This window comes from Salvia miltiorrhiza, chromosome 5 (assembly GCF_028751815.1).
Source record: "Salvia miltiorrhiza cultivar Shanhuang (shh) chromosome 5, IMPLAD_Smil_shh, whole genome shotgun sequence".
In the NCBI taxonomy this organism is placed as follows: domain Eukaryota; kingdom Viridiplantae; phylum Streptophyta; class Magnoliopsida; order Lamiales; family Lamiaceae; genus Salvia; species Salvia miltiorrhiza.
Window position 1 is genome coordinate 14014590 of NC_080391.1, and position 15735 is coordinate 14030324.

At 35.8% G+C, this 15735-nt stretch overlaps 2 protein-coding genes across 7 annotated transcripts; one reads left to right on the forward strand and one right to left on the reverse strand.

The window, feature by feature from the left end:
- Window positions 1-841: 841 nt before the first annotated feature.
- LOC130986221 (chloroplastic import inner membrane translocase subunit TIM22-2-like) lies at window positions 842-3290 on the forward strand. Its single transcript, XM_057909557.1, has 5 exons — window positions 842-1239; window positions 2178-2242; window positions 2318-2390; window positions 2468-2521; window positions 2960-3290. Exons 1-5 carry the CDS (start codon window positions 1050-1052, stop codon window positions 3169-3171), a joined length of 594 nt encoding a protein of 197 aa, XP_057765540.1. The 5' UTR covers window positions 842-1049; the 3' UTR covers window positions 3172-3290.
- A 2215-nt stretch (window positions 3291-5505) lies between these two features.
- LOC130986222 (probable alpha-amylase 2) lies at window positions 5506-11323 on the reverse strand. 6 transcript variants are annotated; one of them, XM_057909561.1, is made up of 14 exons: window positions 10980-11323; window positions 10801-10853; window positions 10232-10292; window positions 10010-10043; window positions 9294-9331; window positions 8595-8721; window positions 8281-8507; window positions 7734-7879; window positions 7529-7641; window positions 7125-7213; window positions 6841-6963; window positions 6480-6515; window positions 6048-6146; window positions 5506-5975 (listed from the first exon to the last, which is right to left on the reverse strand). In XM_057909561.1, the coding sequence occupies exons 3-14, from the start codon at window positions 10238-10240 to the stop codon at window positions 5784-5786; spliced, it is 1233 nt and encodes a 410-aa protein (XP_057765544.1). In that variant the 5' UTR covers window positions 10241-10292; window positions 10801-10853; window positions 10980-11323; the 3' UTR covers window positions 5506-5783. The 6 variants fall into 6 exon arrangements, with proteins under 6 accessions (XP_057765544.1, XP_057765542.1, XP_057765541.1 ...); XM_057909559.1 differs by having other exon boundaries at window positions 10801-10897; window positions 10980-11243; XM_057909558.1 differs by having other exon boundaries at window positions 10801-11321.
- Window positions 11324-15735: the final 4412 nt, after the last annotated feature.

The window sequence follows — 15735 nt, forward strand, 5'->3', positions numbered from 1 at the left end:
CCAATACAAATTTCAACGTCGTAATCAATATAAAGTTCAACGTTTCAACGCCTTTCTCGTGTTCTTGTTATTTTCTATTACAAGGTGATATTTTTGGGCACAACATTAATCAAATCTATTTTTTTGTTCAAAAAATACAAAATTTTTCTTCTTTTGAAATTTGACTTGATCCCAAAGTTTGCTAGCTGATAACTTGATTGTCGGAACCCTAATGGACAATCCGAAAGTACCGTTAAAAAGCTCTTGATGTTATCTTTTTAATGATACTTATATTGTTGGATTTTGGTCAGCGGAATAAATTGAAAAATGTCATGAAATTCTATATTTTTCTTTTTTTTCAACCACTTCCAGTGACCAAAATCCAACAATATGAGCATCATTATAGAGCTATCATCAAAAGGTTCCCAACAATACCTTCGAATTATTCATCGGATTCTAGACAACAAAGTTATTGGTCGGCGAACTTTTGAAATCAGGCCAAATTTCAAATAATTAAAAACTTATGTATTTTTTGACCCAAAAAAGATCTAACTAAAAACTAAATTTTAAATATCGTTTATGTATTTAATGCAATTTACCCATAAACAAAAGATAATATTCCCTTGGTCCATGATTTTTTTTTCTTTTGGATGTCTACAAAAATAATTATTCTATTTTTGAATTATACTTCACTATTTATAATACTCTATTTATTTTTCACTTTTTTCTCCTATTTTTATTCTTTCAATACTAATTAACATTTTTATCATTTTCAATACACTCAATAATTTCATTTTAAACTTCGTGTGGAAGTTTTCTCATACATGGAGTGAATATCTAATGTAAATTCATAAAGATAATCAGTTATATTGTGACAATTAATCAGCTTATTTAAGTTTCTATTTCTGTTTCTATTTTTTTTTTTTTTTGTTTTTTACTGACATTGTCGTTTTTCGAATATCCAATTATCTGAAGAAGCGAACATTTATGAATATTTCCTGTGAAAGCGCAAAGTACAATCAGCGAAGCGTCGTCGATTTTTCTAGGGTTCCTCTTCATTCAAGCATACAATGTCGACGCCGAAAAACACTAAGAATTCCGACTCGGAATCGGAGATTGAGAACGTTCCAAGCCACGAATCGAGTTTCGCGTCCGACTCTCTGGCTACCGCTAATCCGTCGAGTCCTCCTATTGTTTGCCTCTTTAAATTCGCCGGTGACTCCGCCGGCGGTGCTTTAATGGGCTCCATTTTTGGCTACGGTAATCATCTGCTTATCTTTTTTCCTTTTTGTTTGGCTGAAAAATTGGAATTTAGTCATCATGTGTAGACGGTTTCTGACCATAATTGATGATAAATGTTGTCACTGCTTATTGAGGCCTGATTTGTGTGTTTCTTCTTCTTCTCTTCCTTGGTTGTCGTTTTGATGTTATCAACTGAGTTTTCTTTTCTTGTTTTGATGTTAATTTTACTCAGAATGCAGTTCGTGCTTGTTTGTTATAAATGTGCTATAAGAACTAAGTTGCCTTGTTCATACATATAAGTTAGCACAATCGCGGTTGTTGAGAGTGTTTTGCTGTTTTGACTGCATTGTCATTGCGCTTAATTTACTGCCCGAAAGCAATTTTATTAGGCAGACGCTCGTTTGTGGTTAATCAAATATCCACTTAGAGCACACAAGTAGCAGTCAGTTTGTTCCCTTAGTATTGTGGCGCATGAGTTTGATTCTCTTATTCTGTTTATGACATCTCATCAAAAGTAACAGTTAGGATTCAGGTGCTTTAAGCATCGGAAGGATTGGTTTCTGAATCTTCATAGTTCGTACTTTTAATTGTATGGGCTGGGCTGACAATATCATTATGATTCATTTGTGACATTTTATTCTAAGAAGCAGCTAGGATGGTTAATTACGAGCTTTTAGCACAAGATGATATTTATAATCATGTTTGAGCCGTCTCAACTGTGCAAGTTCTGTTTCTTGTGTTCAATGCACTTCTTTACTTACATGTGACTTATAAGCGAACATGATTTTCAACATTCAATATACAAATGGCTTTTGTGGGTTCAATCCATCTGAGTTGTGTAGTATTTAACTGATTTTCAATTTCTGCTGGCCTTTCATTGTCTTCTTGTTATGTGATTATCTTATCTATGTACATCTAGAATGTGAATCCCTTACAAACTTGTCTTCATGTTTTAGGGTCCGGATTAATTAAGAAGAAGGGCTTTAAGGGATCATTTCCAGAAGCTGGATCTTCTGCCAAGGTGTGGCTCTCTTCATTTGTATTATTCTTTGACATCACACATGAAGCTGGACTTCCTAATTCTTTCTTGTTGTAGACATTTGCAGTTCTATCTGGAGTACACAGTTTAGTTGTCTGTTTTTTAAAGAGATTGCGGGGAAAAGATGATGGTAAGTCCTCTCACTGAGTAGAGATGGTGGCCAGCCTGAACTGCTCATTTTTATTTTAACGTGATCTTTCTCTACAGTCATAAATGCAGGGGTTGCTGGTTGTTGCACAGGCCTTGCTCTAAGCTTTCCAGGTATTCTAACCTCCATTGTTTTTCTCCTATTTCACCAGGTTCAATAGTTTATATTGCATCATGGCACCTCTGCTGCTCTGCATAGTTGCCTTCACATATGTAACTGTCAAGAACACTTCAGATGCATTAGTGTGTTCTTATATACTGTTGGTTTGTGTAAGAAAATTCCAATAGTTTCTCCAGTCATATATATCTTTGAGTAATTTCTATCTGTAAAATCATACCACTTATTCTCTTGCCTGTACTTGTTTTTCTTCAACTCACCTGATGCTTGTCGCTCTAGGTAAATTTATGTATTTCGCACATCTGAGCACATTTTCTTAATTTCTGTTGTTGATCCATGGTTGTGCAAGTGGTTTCTTTGCCTGCAACCGTTGAGAACAGCGCAAAAGCAGCATTTGTGAGATATTTGACTCATTTTGCTATTTATTTCCGCAGGTGCACCACAAGCTCTACTTCAAAGCTGCCTCACATTTGGAGCATTCTCGTTCATAATCGAAGGTCTTAACAAGCAACAGCCTGCACTTGCTCAACCATTTTCGACGAGGGTCAACCGGCAGCATAATGGTGTACTTCCTCCATTGGCGTTACCCCTGCCAAATGAGTTGAAGGAGTCATTTGCATCATTTTGCCGGTCTATAAGAAAATGAGACGGCATGATGAATTTTGTAAAGTTGAATCGCTGTCTTGAAATTTGAACTAAACTGTTCTATGTAGTAGAGCTGAATTTAAGGCTTCCTTTTTATGCTATTACCACTTCAATGATTTAGATGCTCAGTGTGCATAGGCAAAGTTTTAACAAGCAAAGCAACATTAGATGCCCAAAATGCAATTACTTTATACTCCCTCCGTGCCAACTTAAATGGTGCGTATTTCTTTTTGAGTTGTTCCAACTAAAATGGTGTGTTTCCTTTTTTAGAAATAATAAGGGATAATTAGAAGACTAATTACATTAATTAACTAAACAAAGCCTTCTCTCTCTCCTATCTTCCCCTCTCTTCTCTCTACAAAGTCACTCTCTCATCTTCCTCCACCACAATCCTTCGCCGCGGTTTCTCTGGCGACGCCGACGGCTAGGGGTGAGCAGAAACCGAACCGAAATGCAAAACCGTACCGAACCGAACCGTTTTGGTGCGGTTCGGTCCCGAATCTATTGGTTCGGTTTTCGGTGCGGTTCCGAAAATTAAAAACCGATAAGTTTCGGTTTTTAGTTTTTGGTTCGGTTTTAAACCAAACCGAACCGATAAATATTAATATTTTCTAATATATATTCAATTTTCTATTTTTAATTGGTTTATATATTTATATTTTATAATATATTAATTGATTTTTTCATAAATTATATATTTATATTTTTACATTATTTTACAGGTTTTTAATTGTTTTTTTTCGATTTTTTTTTTGCATTGGTTCGGTAAACCGAAACCGAAACCGATAGTTTTATCGGTTCGGTTTCGGTTCGGTTCGGCACCCCCAATTGGTGTGGTTCGGTTCCAATTTTAACCATCGGTTCTGTTTTCGATGTTGAATTTTTGGTTCGGTTTTGCACCGAACCGAACCGAATCGAACCGATGCTCACCACCGTCGTCACCCTTGTCTCTCTAATCTCTCGCTCTACCAAAGCTCGGAGAGCAACAACAGCGCCGCCCTTTGACGTCTCCTCAGGTTTTTGGAGTCGAGGCGCTGCGGGTTGAGGTTTGCCCTCGATTTTCACCATGGTGGCAGAGGCCCGTCGTTTGATGGTGGCGTGAATTCGTTCAGTGGTGGCGCGATTCGGTGGGGCAGGAAAAGAGACGGGCGACGTGACTTCTCATTCGCGGTGGAAAATTCGATCTGAGTTTTCTGGTGTTCGTGCGACGATGGCGCGCTGTGACCAAAGAGGAGGCGACGGCGCTCAGTGGCAGCTTGGCGAGACAGAAACCCTAGATCTGGATCTGAGAGGATCTCCCGCCGAGAGCCCTCCGCCGTCTAGATCTGAGGGGAGGCGCCGACAGTTCTGGGGGAGGTGTCATATGAGTTTGGGAGGTGGTGTTCAAGGGTTTGGGGGGTGCGGGTTCAAGGTGTTTGGGGAAGGGGTGGGCCGGCGGTTCTGGGCGATGGCCGGTGATTTTGGGGAAGGGGAGGCGCTGGTGGTTCAAGTGGTGGCCGGTTAAAAAATTTTAAGTATAATTTTGACTTTAAATTTAATTTAAAATTATTAATTATCATCACACTTAAACTCCTAAACACTAACTCTTTAAATTTCGTGTCGAAATGAAGTGCACCATTTAAGTTGGGACAGAGGAAGTATTATTTTTAAAAGATTTTAATTATGGTCTCAAACCTTAATTTAATTATTGGATGAAAACGTTTTGTCAACTTTTTTTTTGTTTTTGTTTTTTTTAGAGTGGAACTTTTTATCAACTTAACTACACTTTATTATGCTATTTACCGGTTACTACTTCAAGGATAAGCTAAGCTGCTACATATCAAATGGTTTCCGAATCTATATTTTTTCTTAATACAAAATATAATACTAATACTAATAGTTATAAAATTTCAGTTGTAGTGGAATTTTTGGGTAATGATGATAAAATTTGGATAGAAGTAAAAATAAAATATTATAATAATTATCATAATAAGTGATTTAAAGATAAATAGTCCTGGTACAAATTCTTTCACCCTGAGTCGAAGAGAATCGGTGCAAATGAGTTTGACTGACTTTCATGGTCGAAGTTCAAATAAATTGTCCTGACTTTATGCAAAATAGTAAAACCATTGTTTTTTTTTTTTAAAGCGAAAACTAATTCATCGTTAAAAATAGTAACATTAGTTTATTGTTTAATGGATTATAATTTTGAGTTATCCCAAAGTTCTTGATAATTTATAAATTACTTGATTTATATTCCGTTGAAAGAGTGAGACGGAAGATACCTTAATAATAATAATATTCAATCATGTATTTTATCAATCATGAAAAATAAGCGCTCTTTACCGACATGACCTTATAAAATGTAGTAACCACTTGACAATGTTATAATACAGTCTTGTTCTTTATTTCCAGCATCAATCAAATGGCCAATGAGAATGAGGGCCTTATTTAAACAAAAGCCCCATCTCTCCAGTCTCCATGCAAGAAATGAGTAAAACAGAAATAATATCCGAAACATGACAATGCCCCAAAAGAGAGAAACAAGGCAAAGGGAGAATTTAGAGCGAAGCACCTATAAATGTAAAAAGTTGCAACTCTTAGCATAGCTTACTGCTTAGAAGAACCCGAGAGCTACTTCCTCCAGACAGCGTATCTGTTACCACTAGTTGCCAGAGTCCATTCCTTTCCAGAAGGAGACCATGATCCATCTCCAATCTTCATAGCTATTTTATCCCCGATATTTGCAGCGTAGAGATTTGGCTGTGCTTCTAGGATCTTAATTGGTGACCGACTGTTTATTCCTTCATTTCTCCTAATATCAATCTGCAAAGTTATGCGAATTTAAAAGATGTCACAAATTGCTGGACCTGTGGAAACAAAATTTAGATAGTGTACCAGCTTCACAATCTGGTCGTGGTATGAACTACCCCAGTCGTAGAAATGGTCGTAGAATACTGAAGGTATCCCTGGATGTGTGAGTATGTACACATAGCCCTGTGTATTATACCATCTATTAAAATATAACAACCTTTCCCCCAAATAATAAATGAACTTGATTTTTAAATATAATACTTATGAAGAAATGCTGGTGCAATTTCCATGATGCTAAAAAAGAATGGTTTCCTATAATCTACTGAATCTTCAAGAGCATTAATCATGAATTTCAATGAAGTAGTTCTGTAAAATAATCATGATAGCATGATGTTTGCTAGCAGATGTCAAAAGGAAATATAAACAGGCATAAATGAGCAAAATTACTAGATATACTGATCAAGATGCATCTATGGATACTAGATAAACTAATTCAGATAAATGTATGAAGAGTACCTCCATAATATGATTTGATGGAAACGGCCAATGCGCCTGCCAAAAAACAATTGCCAAAGAGTAATCAAACTTGACTGTTATAATGAAACTATCTGCTTGAATGAAGGTGTGCGTGTGTGTGTGTGTTGTTGCGATGACTTTGGCAAGGTTGTGTCACTGTACAGTTTTGTTACAACATATCATTAAAGAAGGGAAATTCGAGAGAATCTTGTAGGTCAATCTCTGGTTTTGGCCCAAAGATTGGTGTAAAATGAAATAATGGCAGCAAAGTTTTCAGGCATCACGGGATGTTTCTAGCAGAGCATCTAATAAAAGTTTTCTACGGCATTCTCACACTCTCATTGGTAAGAACAATTATTACCTGAGTTGAACCAGTGTCATGGTTATCTAGAAATGTGACAGCCCTTGAAGGCCACCATCCCATGACACCTGGAGGCTTCCCTTGAGGATCACGCAAGCGCCAGAGTTCTCCTTTAACAGCTTGCTAAAGCAATACAACAGCACATAATTTAGAAAGACGAGAAAAACTCTTAAGTGATCAATCCAGTGGTCAGTTACAGAGTGGAAACAGTTAAAATCATTATTTAGCTGCTAATTAGAAAGGAAAGAGATTCTTAATGAATTTTTAACAATTAAATACATTACCTGCAGAATCCCCTTTGTTGTGAAGTCAAATGCAGCTGATAGTTGTCCTGTGCTATCAATCCAGTTAATAATCCTTTGCCTGTGGCTATCTGCAAATGAATTGAGGTGAAGAAAATGAAAAGGCCTTCGAGATCAACAAATAAGTAAAATCATTTTCAGAAATGCTCCTCACTCCTAGAAGCCCGGAAATGTGCAAAGAATTATGAAAGAGTGGGGGGGGGGGGGAACTTTAGCAAGAAAGCTAAAAACTGACTAACTCCAACAGTCAAACTTAAAATGCAGCACAACTTTCAAGAGAAAAAAGAGAAGGAAATAGAGCTCTACATCAGAAAATTCACGATAAGGTAATGTACTATAGAGAGAGCATAACAAGTTGCTAAAGCATTTATGAAGAAATTTTATACCTTGATTATACTCCAAGTATGTGCCTTTGTAGTTGCAAGAATCCCAATATTCCCCAACAGAAAAGATTGGCTTTGCACCCTCAATATATTCTTTCACGTATTTTGGAGAATAACTAGACAGTAAAAGAAATAGTTGAACTGATAAGGACTCGCATATAAAATACATATGGTCTGAAATTCTTAAAAACCTGAATGTATTGCATACCCTCTAGCAAAATCAAAGCGAAAATCCTGGAACCCAACAGTATTCCTTAACCATCGAAGCCAGTCCTTAATGTCTTTCCTTACAAAGTCTTGTGTATGATCAATATTTGGGACCCCGTGAAAATTGTCCCCGGTACTTTTGTTTCCCTAATGGTTAATCAACACAGAGGAATGTAAGTATGTTACTGAATTATCAATCATAAACATGAAATAGCATAAACATCATCATAAATTTCTGTCACATTAAGGGATAGTTTTCCAGATAGATGAAATTTTGGCATTTCATACTAAGATATTAATGAATGATGCCTTGCCTACTTAGCAAACTAAGTGATCAAGTGCCATAGCTAATTGGCTCTTCTCCAGTTGTCTAGAGAAACCTGCATATCCTAATCCAGTATTCCCCACACCCACAGACCAACATTTCTCCAATAATTGCACAAGGCACTAAACATTGATATAAGTTGTTGTGAAACTTAGGTAGCATATGCAAAAATCAACCTTAAGAGTATAACTAGTAGATCTTGTTAGTTAAGCATTGTCATCACCTTTCCTCCAGTGCAGCCAGTAACAGCACGTTCATCCCATGATAATGGGATTCCATCATAGCGGTTGTACATTCCACCATGCCCTTGTGTGGTACCAACTCGATGATTTATAACTATATCAGCCATTGCTCTAACTTTGTATGTTTTCATCTTGTTCAGTAAAGCTTTGAGCAGGTTCTCAGAACCATATGAAGAGTTAAGGGAATAAAGGTTCTGGGGAAGATAACCTGCCGGTCAAGAGATCAAATTTGGCATAATGAATAAGACAACTTAGTCAAACAGCATAAAACTGAAGCATCGATTTCTATATCAACCTTCTGGTGCAAATGAATGAGTTGGTGGGGGCAACCAAGCTGATGTAAAACCAGATTTTGCTATATCAGGAATCTTTTGCTCTAAGTTCCTCCACCAATCATGTTTATGAGACTCCCAATTGAAGGCCTGCAAAGAAAATAATCACCATATAGATATCTGATTAAATACACTAGTGTTTAACTAAGCTTATTTGAAAGACCTTATAAGCTCTAACAATATTTTTTACTACCTATAAGCTATTAAGCAATGATCTTTTCTTAAAAGAAACTGGGGATTCCCTAGCTTAACATCTCATTATCAAAGGGCAAAAAAGTCATTTCCTTAATAATAAATGGTTATGTAACACATTCAAGGAGCCGAACACACACTTCCTCTGGCCCCAAAGCAACAATCCTCTTTGATAAGCTCATGTTCGAACCAAAATACAAAATACGAAAGACCATTTATCTACTAAGGTGAACATTGATAATTATCAATCGATGTAATATTTAAATTCAGGACATCTTATTTTGTTCGTTATTTTTTTTAAGTATTTCACTGCTGCAGTCAGGAAACAGTCAACTGTTCAACTATGACCAAAGAAACAATAATTCCAGGATGGAGGCCGTATATTTGCTGTGTGAGTGGAGCCACTTTATAATGATTTAAAACATATATAAACTAAAAAAGATTATGACACAATTGAATCACCAACTCGCCTGTAATAGAACTTCTTTCCCATTGCGTATTGCCGCAGCTGAAAATTGACAAAAACAAATAAGCCAGTGCTTTCAATTGTGTTTGATCACAAATCTTATAGAATATTCATAAGTATAAATGTTAACATTCACGAACTGTCAGATCAGTATCAGTAAACTTCTAAGATCATTATCTGCAGCATCGATCTAATCGCTAAGTATTAGGATATGATATAACATCTTCTAGACTTAGGTTTGTCATAATTCAAACTATTATAAAAAGTAGATGCAGTGATGTCCTACAGTTGAAGGCAAGTTAAAACCTTCCAAAGGTGGAACTGAGAAAATAAATGTTTGTTCTGGTTTCAGTAATTAAACCCTTTAAAACTAGCTATACTATGTATAAACTTCTTCTTTGTTGGTTGAAAATTCAAGCAAAATTATGCTAGCTTTATATATATATATATATATATATATATATATATATATATATAGTAGTTATCAAATGTTTAAGAGGAATCATGCTATAAGCATACAAGTAACCATGTTATTAGTTACTATAAGAATATCATGTTAACACTGGGCAACTTAAAGTTATGGGCAGAGTAAAAATTGCATATACCGAAAATATGGAAGCTTAGTAACATCTAACTAATGATTTTGGTCCACTAGATTTGTGTGTTTGATTCAAAGGTTAGCATCGAAAAGATTGACTACAAACTTTTGGAAAAGCATACCAGGATCATTTTGCCCATTACTATTGCCCGATTCCTGCAGTCAGAGGGAGATTATATGAGTGGAGCAATCTTATCTAGCTGCATATATGTGAATTTGAACACACATCTAACAGATTTGCACATCCAAAATAATAATCTCTGTACTTTTTGGCACTAAAGTGACAAAAGTGAACAAGAAAACAACTAGAACAACTAATACTAATCGAACTAGGGAAAACCTACATTGCCCATGTTATATCACCAAGAAGTTGAAAGCCAGGCGGTGCTGATCAAAATGAAGCCCCTGCATCCACCAAAAGTATTACAGTCGGTACAAGTATCAGAAGAATAATAAATCAAGAGTATGACAATGATTGAGTCATAAGCACGGAATTTGATTAAGAAAACATCTCCTGGAAATGGGATGGTTATCCTGGGATTTTAAAGCTGAGAAATGAACTCATCAGAAGCTGGATTTGGGGCGAATCAGTCAAATATAATTATCGTATGACTGTGTATAAACAACACATCATCTATTAAACAACTGTATAACTAATTGCCGATAAGTTTTAAAAGTTTCATAAGGTACGAGGCAGATTATGAGTTGTTCATCGTACCAAAGCAGTTTGCCTAAAACCAAAAGTGGGAAACTCAAAACAATATGCATGACAAGGGAGAGCCTATCATGCCACTACTCCGCAATTTGCTGACATGTAAATCTAGAATAGCATATAATGCAGTAATACATGGCAAATTATAGTGCTGTAAACAGATTGTGGACAATCAAAAACCATAAATGTGAGAGAACGCACGGCGAATCTGCAGCCTCTTGAACAAACCGATGAAAGGAGTTGATCTTCACCGCCTATATATAGATGGAGAAAAGATAAAAGTAGAGGAATTGGAATCCTGGAACAATTTCCAGCCATGAATGAATAAAAAAAGGAATCGCAAGAGTGGGAATTCGGGGTGAATATGAGAAGGAACAAACTTGATCAACTCAGAATTGAACGTCTCCGAGCAAAGTGGAGCAGAGAATCGGAGCTTTCAAAAAGGGGTTGGGCTTTTTTGAGATTCGATTCGACGTTGATTTTCGGTAAAGATGTTCAGATTCGTGTGTTTTCAACGGTAAATGGAATGCGCGGGTGCACCGAGTGGTATAGTCCGGCACGCACAGGATATTCTCGATCGTGTCAAGGGGAATTGAATGCCGTGAGCGGAACTAGCTGGCAGCCTAACTGCTTTCAACCACCTTAAATTCTGTGTGTACTTACATTTGGCCTTTACTTACTATCTCAGCTTATTCTGCTTCTTTATTTGCATACCAACTATTGCATTGCATTTGTTAAAACTAGATCAAGCTGAATATATAACCGCACAAACCAGTTACTCATACAATTGGTTAGCTTGCTATTAGTCGGTAGAATTAATAACTCAACACTTAACATGATCAAGCTTATCTGAAACTTGATCAGTCTGCTTAACTAACTGATTAGAAAAGATGCTGAGCAAGCATTTGATGTTTTACAAGCTCGTTTTGCTTTTATCAAGCGCCTATATCTTAATTACAAAAAACATAATAATTATTTGCGTTATCAAGCATAACATGATAGTGACAGATGAAAGAAGCACTTACTTTTATTATCATGATTCGACATAATTTATCGAAGATCGAGTAAGACGGAATAGGATAGCAAGCCTAGCGAGCTATATGAGAATTGAGAACTCGGTCCCAACTTTGCAATATAGAAGCTCACAGCGCTCTATTACATGATTTGATCGAGCATATATGATAAAAATTTGGCAATCGTAAGTTCGTAACTAAATGCTTAGTATCGATTGTTTATTTTCAATTTCGAGTTTGGATTATTGTAATTTAGATTTTTAGTTTGTTGTAATTGGAATTGTTATTAGTTTGTTATTCTTTCTCGTTTTTTAATTTTTTTACAATATTTATATTTATAATTAATATTACTAACATTATTATGATAAAAAATAATAAAACAATAATTATATATAATATTGTTGTTAGATAGTTGGAGTAATCATTGATAAACTATCAAAAAATAGAAGTTGTTGGATTGATATGAATATTGATAATATGAAAGTGATAAAAATTAATTAAATATTATACATAACCCCCGAGCCCGACCCGATGTGAGAAAATATAAAAGATTTTCATTCTCAAACCCTAGCCACTCCCCTTTTCTCCTCATTTTCTCTCTCCTTTCCCCACCGGATCTCCTTCTTCTCCCCCGACCTTCGACGCGGCAACCTCACAAAAATTGATAGGAGGTCGCCAACATGTGGGGTCACGGTGCCCAGCCCACCCAGCTAAGATCTCTATCCACTGCTGAGATCAAGAGAAGCTACGCGCCGAGATCGAGAGATCCAGCATCGGTGCTAGCCGATCCGCCTCGTTGCCAAGCAGCAGCGGCTTCTCTAACAGTTGTCGTCGCCTCGCTCCGACGGTGGTTGTCCACCCACCGCTCCGACAATAATTGTTACTTTTATTCATGATAATTTGTACTTTTAGTTATTTGATCAAATAATTATTATTGTAAGAAAACGTAATTATTAGTATGTATAAAAGTAATACTCCCTCCGCCCCATTAGGCTTGTCCTATTTCTTTTGGGCACGGTTATAAGAAGAGTATAATTAGTGTAGTAAAAATGTGTAAAGGTGTGGGGCCATATTATTTGTAGTGTAAAATCATTACAAAATATAGAAATATGACAAGATCAATGAGACAACTCAAAAAATAAAATAGGACAGGATCAATGGGACGGATGAAGCATTATTTTTACTCGTTAAAACTTGTACTTTTATATAGTTGGTCAAGTAATAATTGTCGTCAGAAAAAGTAATTGTTGATGTGATGAAAAGTAATGTTTCAAAAACATTACATTTCTTCATATCAATAATTACTTTTCATTATAATAATAAGTGTTAAGTACCAAATTCTCTCTATCGTTGGCGTCCCTATCGCGTACAGGACCCTATAGTAAGGCTTAGAGTTGCTTACTACCTCAACGTGGCAAAATTGCACCAAATTCCCCCCAGCCTTTTAACGGATGCTAACGCCGTTAGAATAAATAAATTTTTTTTTAATTAAGATGGGCTCCAGCTCTCTCTCTCTCTCTCTCATTGAGTTGCCTCAGTTCAGTTTCCCGGTGAGGCCGCCGCCATCTCCGGTGGAATCTGTTGCCGTCGCCGTTACTGCTACCGCTTGGCCGTCTCGCCGTTGACCTCTTCCTAGCGAGGCCGCCGCCACGTCCTGCTCGACTACTTCGACGCTCCCAAGCTCCACAAAATCTCCTAGGGTTCCGTCCTCTCCACCACCCTCTGCCAGACCACCGGCAACACCGGCAGTCAGCCTGGATTCGTCAACATCGCCGACGTCAAGGGCGACAAGGTTTCCTTCAGATCCGGCATCCCCAGCTCCCCGCTCGACTCCACCTTCACCAAATCCGTGAAGCAGTTCCCCTACAACCTCTGAGTTATCGAGGTCAACAAGGCCATCGCCCCATCCGCCGTCCTCACTGCGTCGGCTCCTTTCGCCAACCTCACCACGTCGCTCGAGAAGGGCGGCTGCAGGACCTTCGCCTCTCTCATCGTCTCTAGCGGGGTGTTCAAGGCAGCGGACGCGCCAGATCTGAGCAGGAAAACTCAAGGGGAGAGAGAGATAGAGAGAGAGAGATGTGGCCCACCTTAATTTAAAAAAATATTTATTCGAACGACGTTAGCGTCCGTTAAAAGGCAGGGGGAATTTGGTGCGATTTTGCCACGTTGAGGTAGTAAACAGCTCTAACCTTGACTATAGGGTTCTGTACGCGATATGGACGCCAACGATAGGGGGAATTTGGTACTTAACCATAATAATGATTACTTTGTATTATGTAGAAATAAATAATATACAAAAAAAGAAATAATCAAGTAATATTCAATTAATCATCGTCGTAAAGAAAAATAGCTATTAAAAGTAAATATTCATATTAGGATTCAAGATTTAGTGTTTAGGGTTTAGTGTTCAGGGTTTAAGGTTTAGTTTTCAGGGTTTAGGGTATATAAAATATAATACTTTATATTGAATGAAGGTAAATACTTATATTAACATAAGTATACATTTGTGCAAAGAAATGTATATCTTATACTTATTAAAAGTAAATATTCATATTTTGGGTTAGGGTTTAGTTTCAGGGTTTAGGGTTTAGAAAATATAATAGTACTACTTTATATTGAATGAAGGTAAATACTTATATTAACTTAAAAAAAAGGTAAATACTTATATTAACATAAGTATTCATTTGTGCTAACAAATGTATATCTTATGCTTATTAAAAGTAAATATTCCTATGGGGTTTAGGATTTAGTGCTCAGGGTTTAGGATTTAGAAAATATAATACTTTATATTTATTTGGTCAAATAATCATTGTCATAAGAAAAAAATACTTATTGATGTGATGAAAAGTTCTTCATGTCAATAATTTCTTTGATAACGTAGAAATAAATAAAATACATAAAAAAGAAAGTAATTATTGTCGTTAGAAAAAGTAACTATTAATATGATGAAAAATAATGTTTTAAAAATATTACATTTCATTATGTCAATAATTATTTTTTATGATAATATTAATTACTTTGAAATAACATAGAAATAAATAAAATACAGACAAAATAAAATAAATAAACATTGTAAAAAAAAGCAGAAAAAAACTGAAGCAATAAAAAAAACTGAAATAAAAACATAAATAATACAGCAAAAAAAATGAAGAGAAAAATTGGACTAAAGCAATTAAAACAATAAATAAACAAAAAAAAAAACTGAAATAAAAACATAAATGACACAAAAAAAAAATGAAAACAAGAATAGGCATCTACTAGAGTTTCAACTTTCAAACCCATGACCTCGCAGACAAAGACCTTATGCGCAAGCAGTGGCCAGTGCACCACAACATTTGGACATTTGGTTTACTTTCAATTGTCAAAATAGTGATATAGGTGTTCTATTCGGGTCGAATCAAGACGGGTCGTCTTGATTCGACCCGTCTGACCGTTAGACCAGTTGCGCACAAGACTGACTCTTTAAAGATGATTGAATGATTGAGATGATAGCTGAAAACATATATAACACGGAGCATTTTTTTGGAGGAGATAGTTTTTTGTTTTTTTTGAATAAATAATTTTAAAAATTACGTGAAAGTGGAATTGAATAATTTTCGAGAGCAAAAGTGAAATTGAAATATTGAATCATTAAAATACGCACACGCACGTCTTTCTATTTTTTAACGGGATATACAGTTTATTGAGTAATTTGACGCAAATTCAAATGGCATAATTACCAACCTTGCACCAAATTGGTTACGTAGGTCCTATATACTTTTGTTTTATATTGTTTAAAACAATAAATATTTTTTAATTTTTACCTTAATTATGATTTACATATTGTATAGTATTTTTTTCGTTTAATTATTGATAACGTAAAAATTGATTTGCAAACATTAAAAATAAATAAATAATAGCAAACATTAAAGAAGATTCGTATAATTATTAAATCAAATTATAAAATAAATAAAATAATTTAGAGAATATTCTTTGAAGTTAAGTTAGGCCATTTTAGCATCAGAATAACACAAAATGAAGCACACCACCACTGCAGTTGCCTTTCCAAAGAAAAAAAAGATCCAAATGGTAGTAACGAGAATAAGTTTTAAATGAAATGGAGGATACCCTCCAAAAAAGGGTT

Bases quoted from the DNA above. Each gene is read 5' to 3' on its own strand.
- LOC130986221 (XM_057909557.1), top strand. From the start codon at position 1,050: ATGTCGACGCCGAAAAACACTAAGAATTCCGACTCGGAATCGGAGATT. The intron at 2,243-2,317 runs GTGTGGCTCTCT...TTCTTGTTGTAG, and splicing joins AAGCTGGATCTTCTGCCAAG to ACATTTGCAGTTCTATCTGG. The intron at 2,522-2,959 runs GTATTCTAACCT...TTATTTCCGCAG, and splicing joins CCTTGCTCTAAGCTTTCCAG to GTGCACCACAAGCTCTACTT.
- LOC130986222 (XM_057909561.1), bottom strand. The intron at 7,880-8,280 runs GTGATGACAATG...ATTAACCATTAG, and splicing joins CTGGCTGCACTGGAGGAAAG to GGAAACAAAAGTACCGGGGA. The intron at 7,214-7,528 runs GTATAAAATTTC...ATTCATTTGCAG, and splicing joins ATACTTGGAGTATAATCAAG to ATAGCCACAGGCAAAGGATT.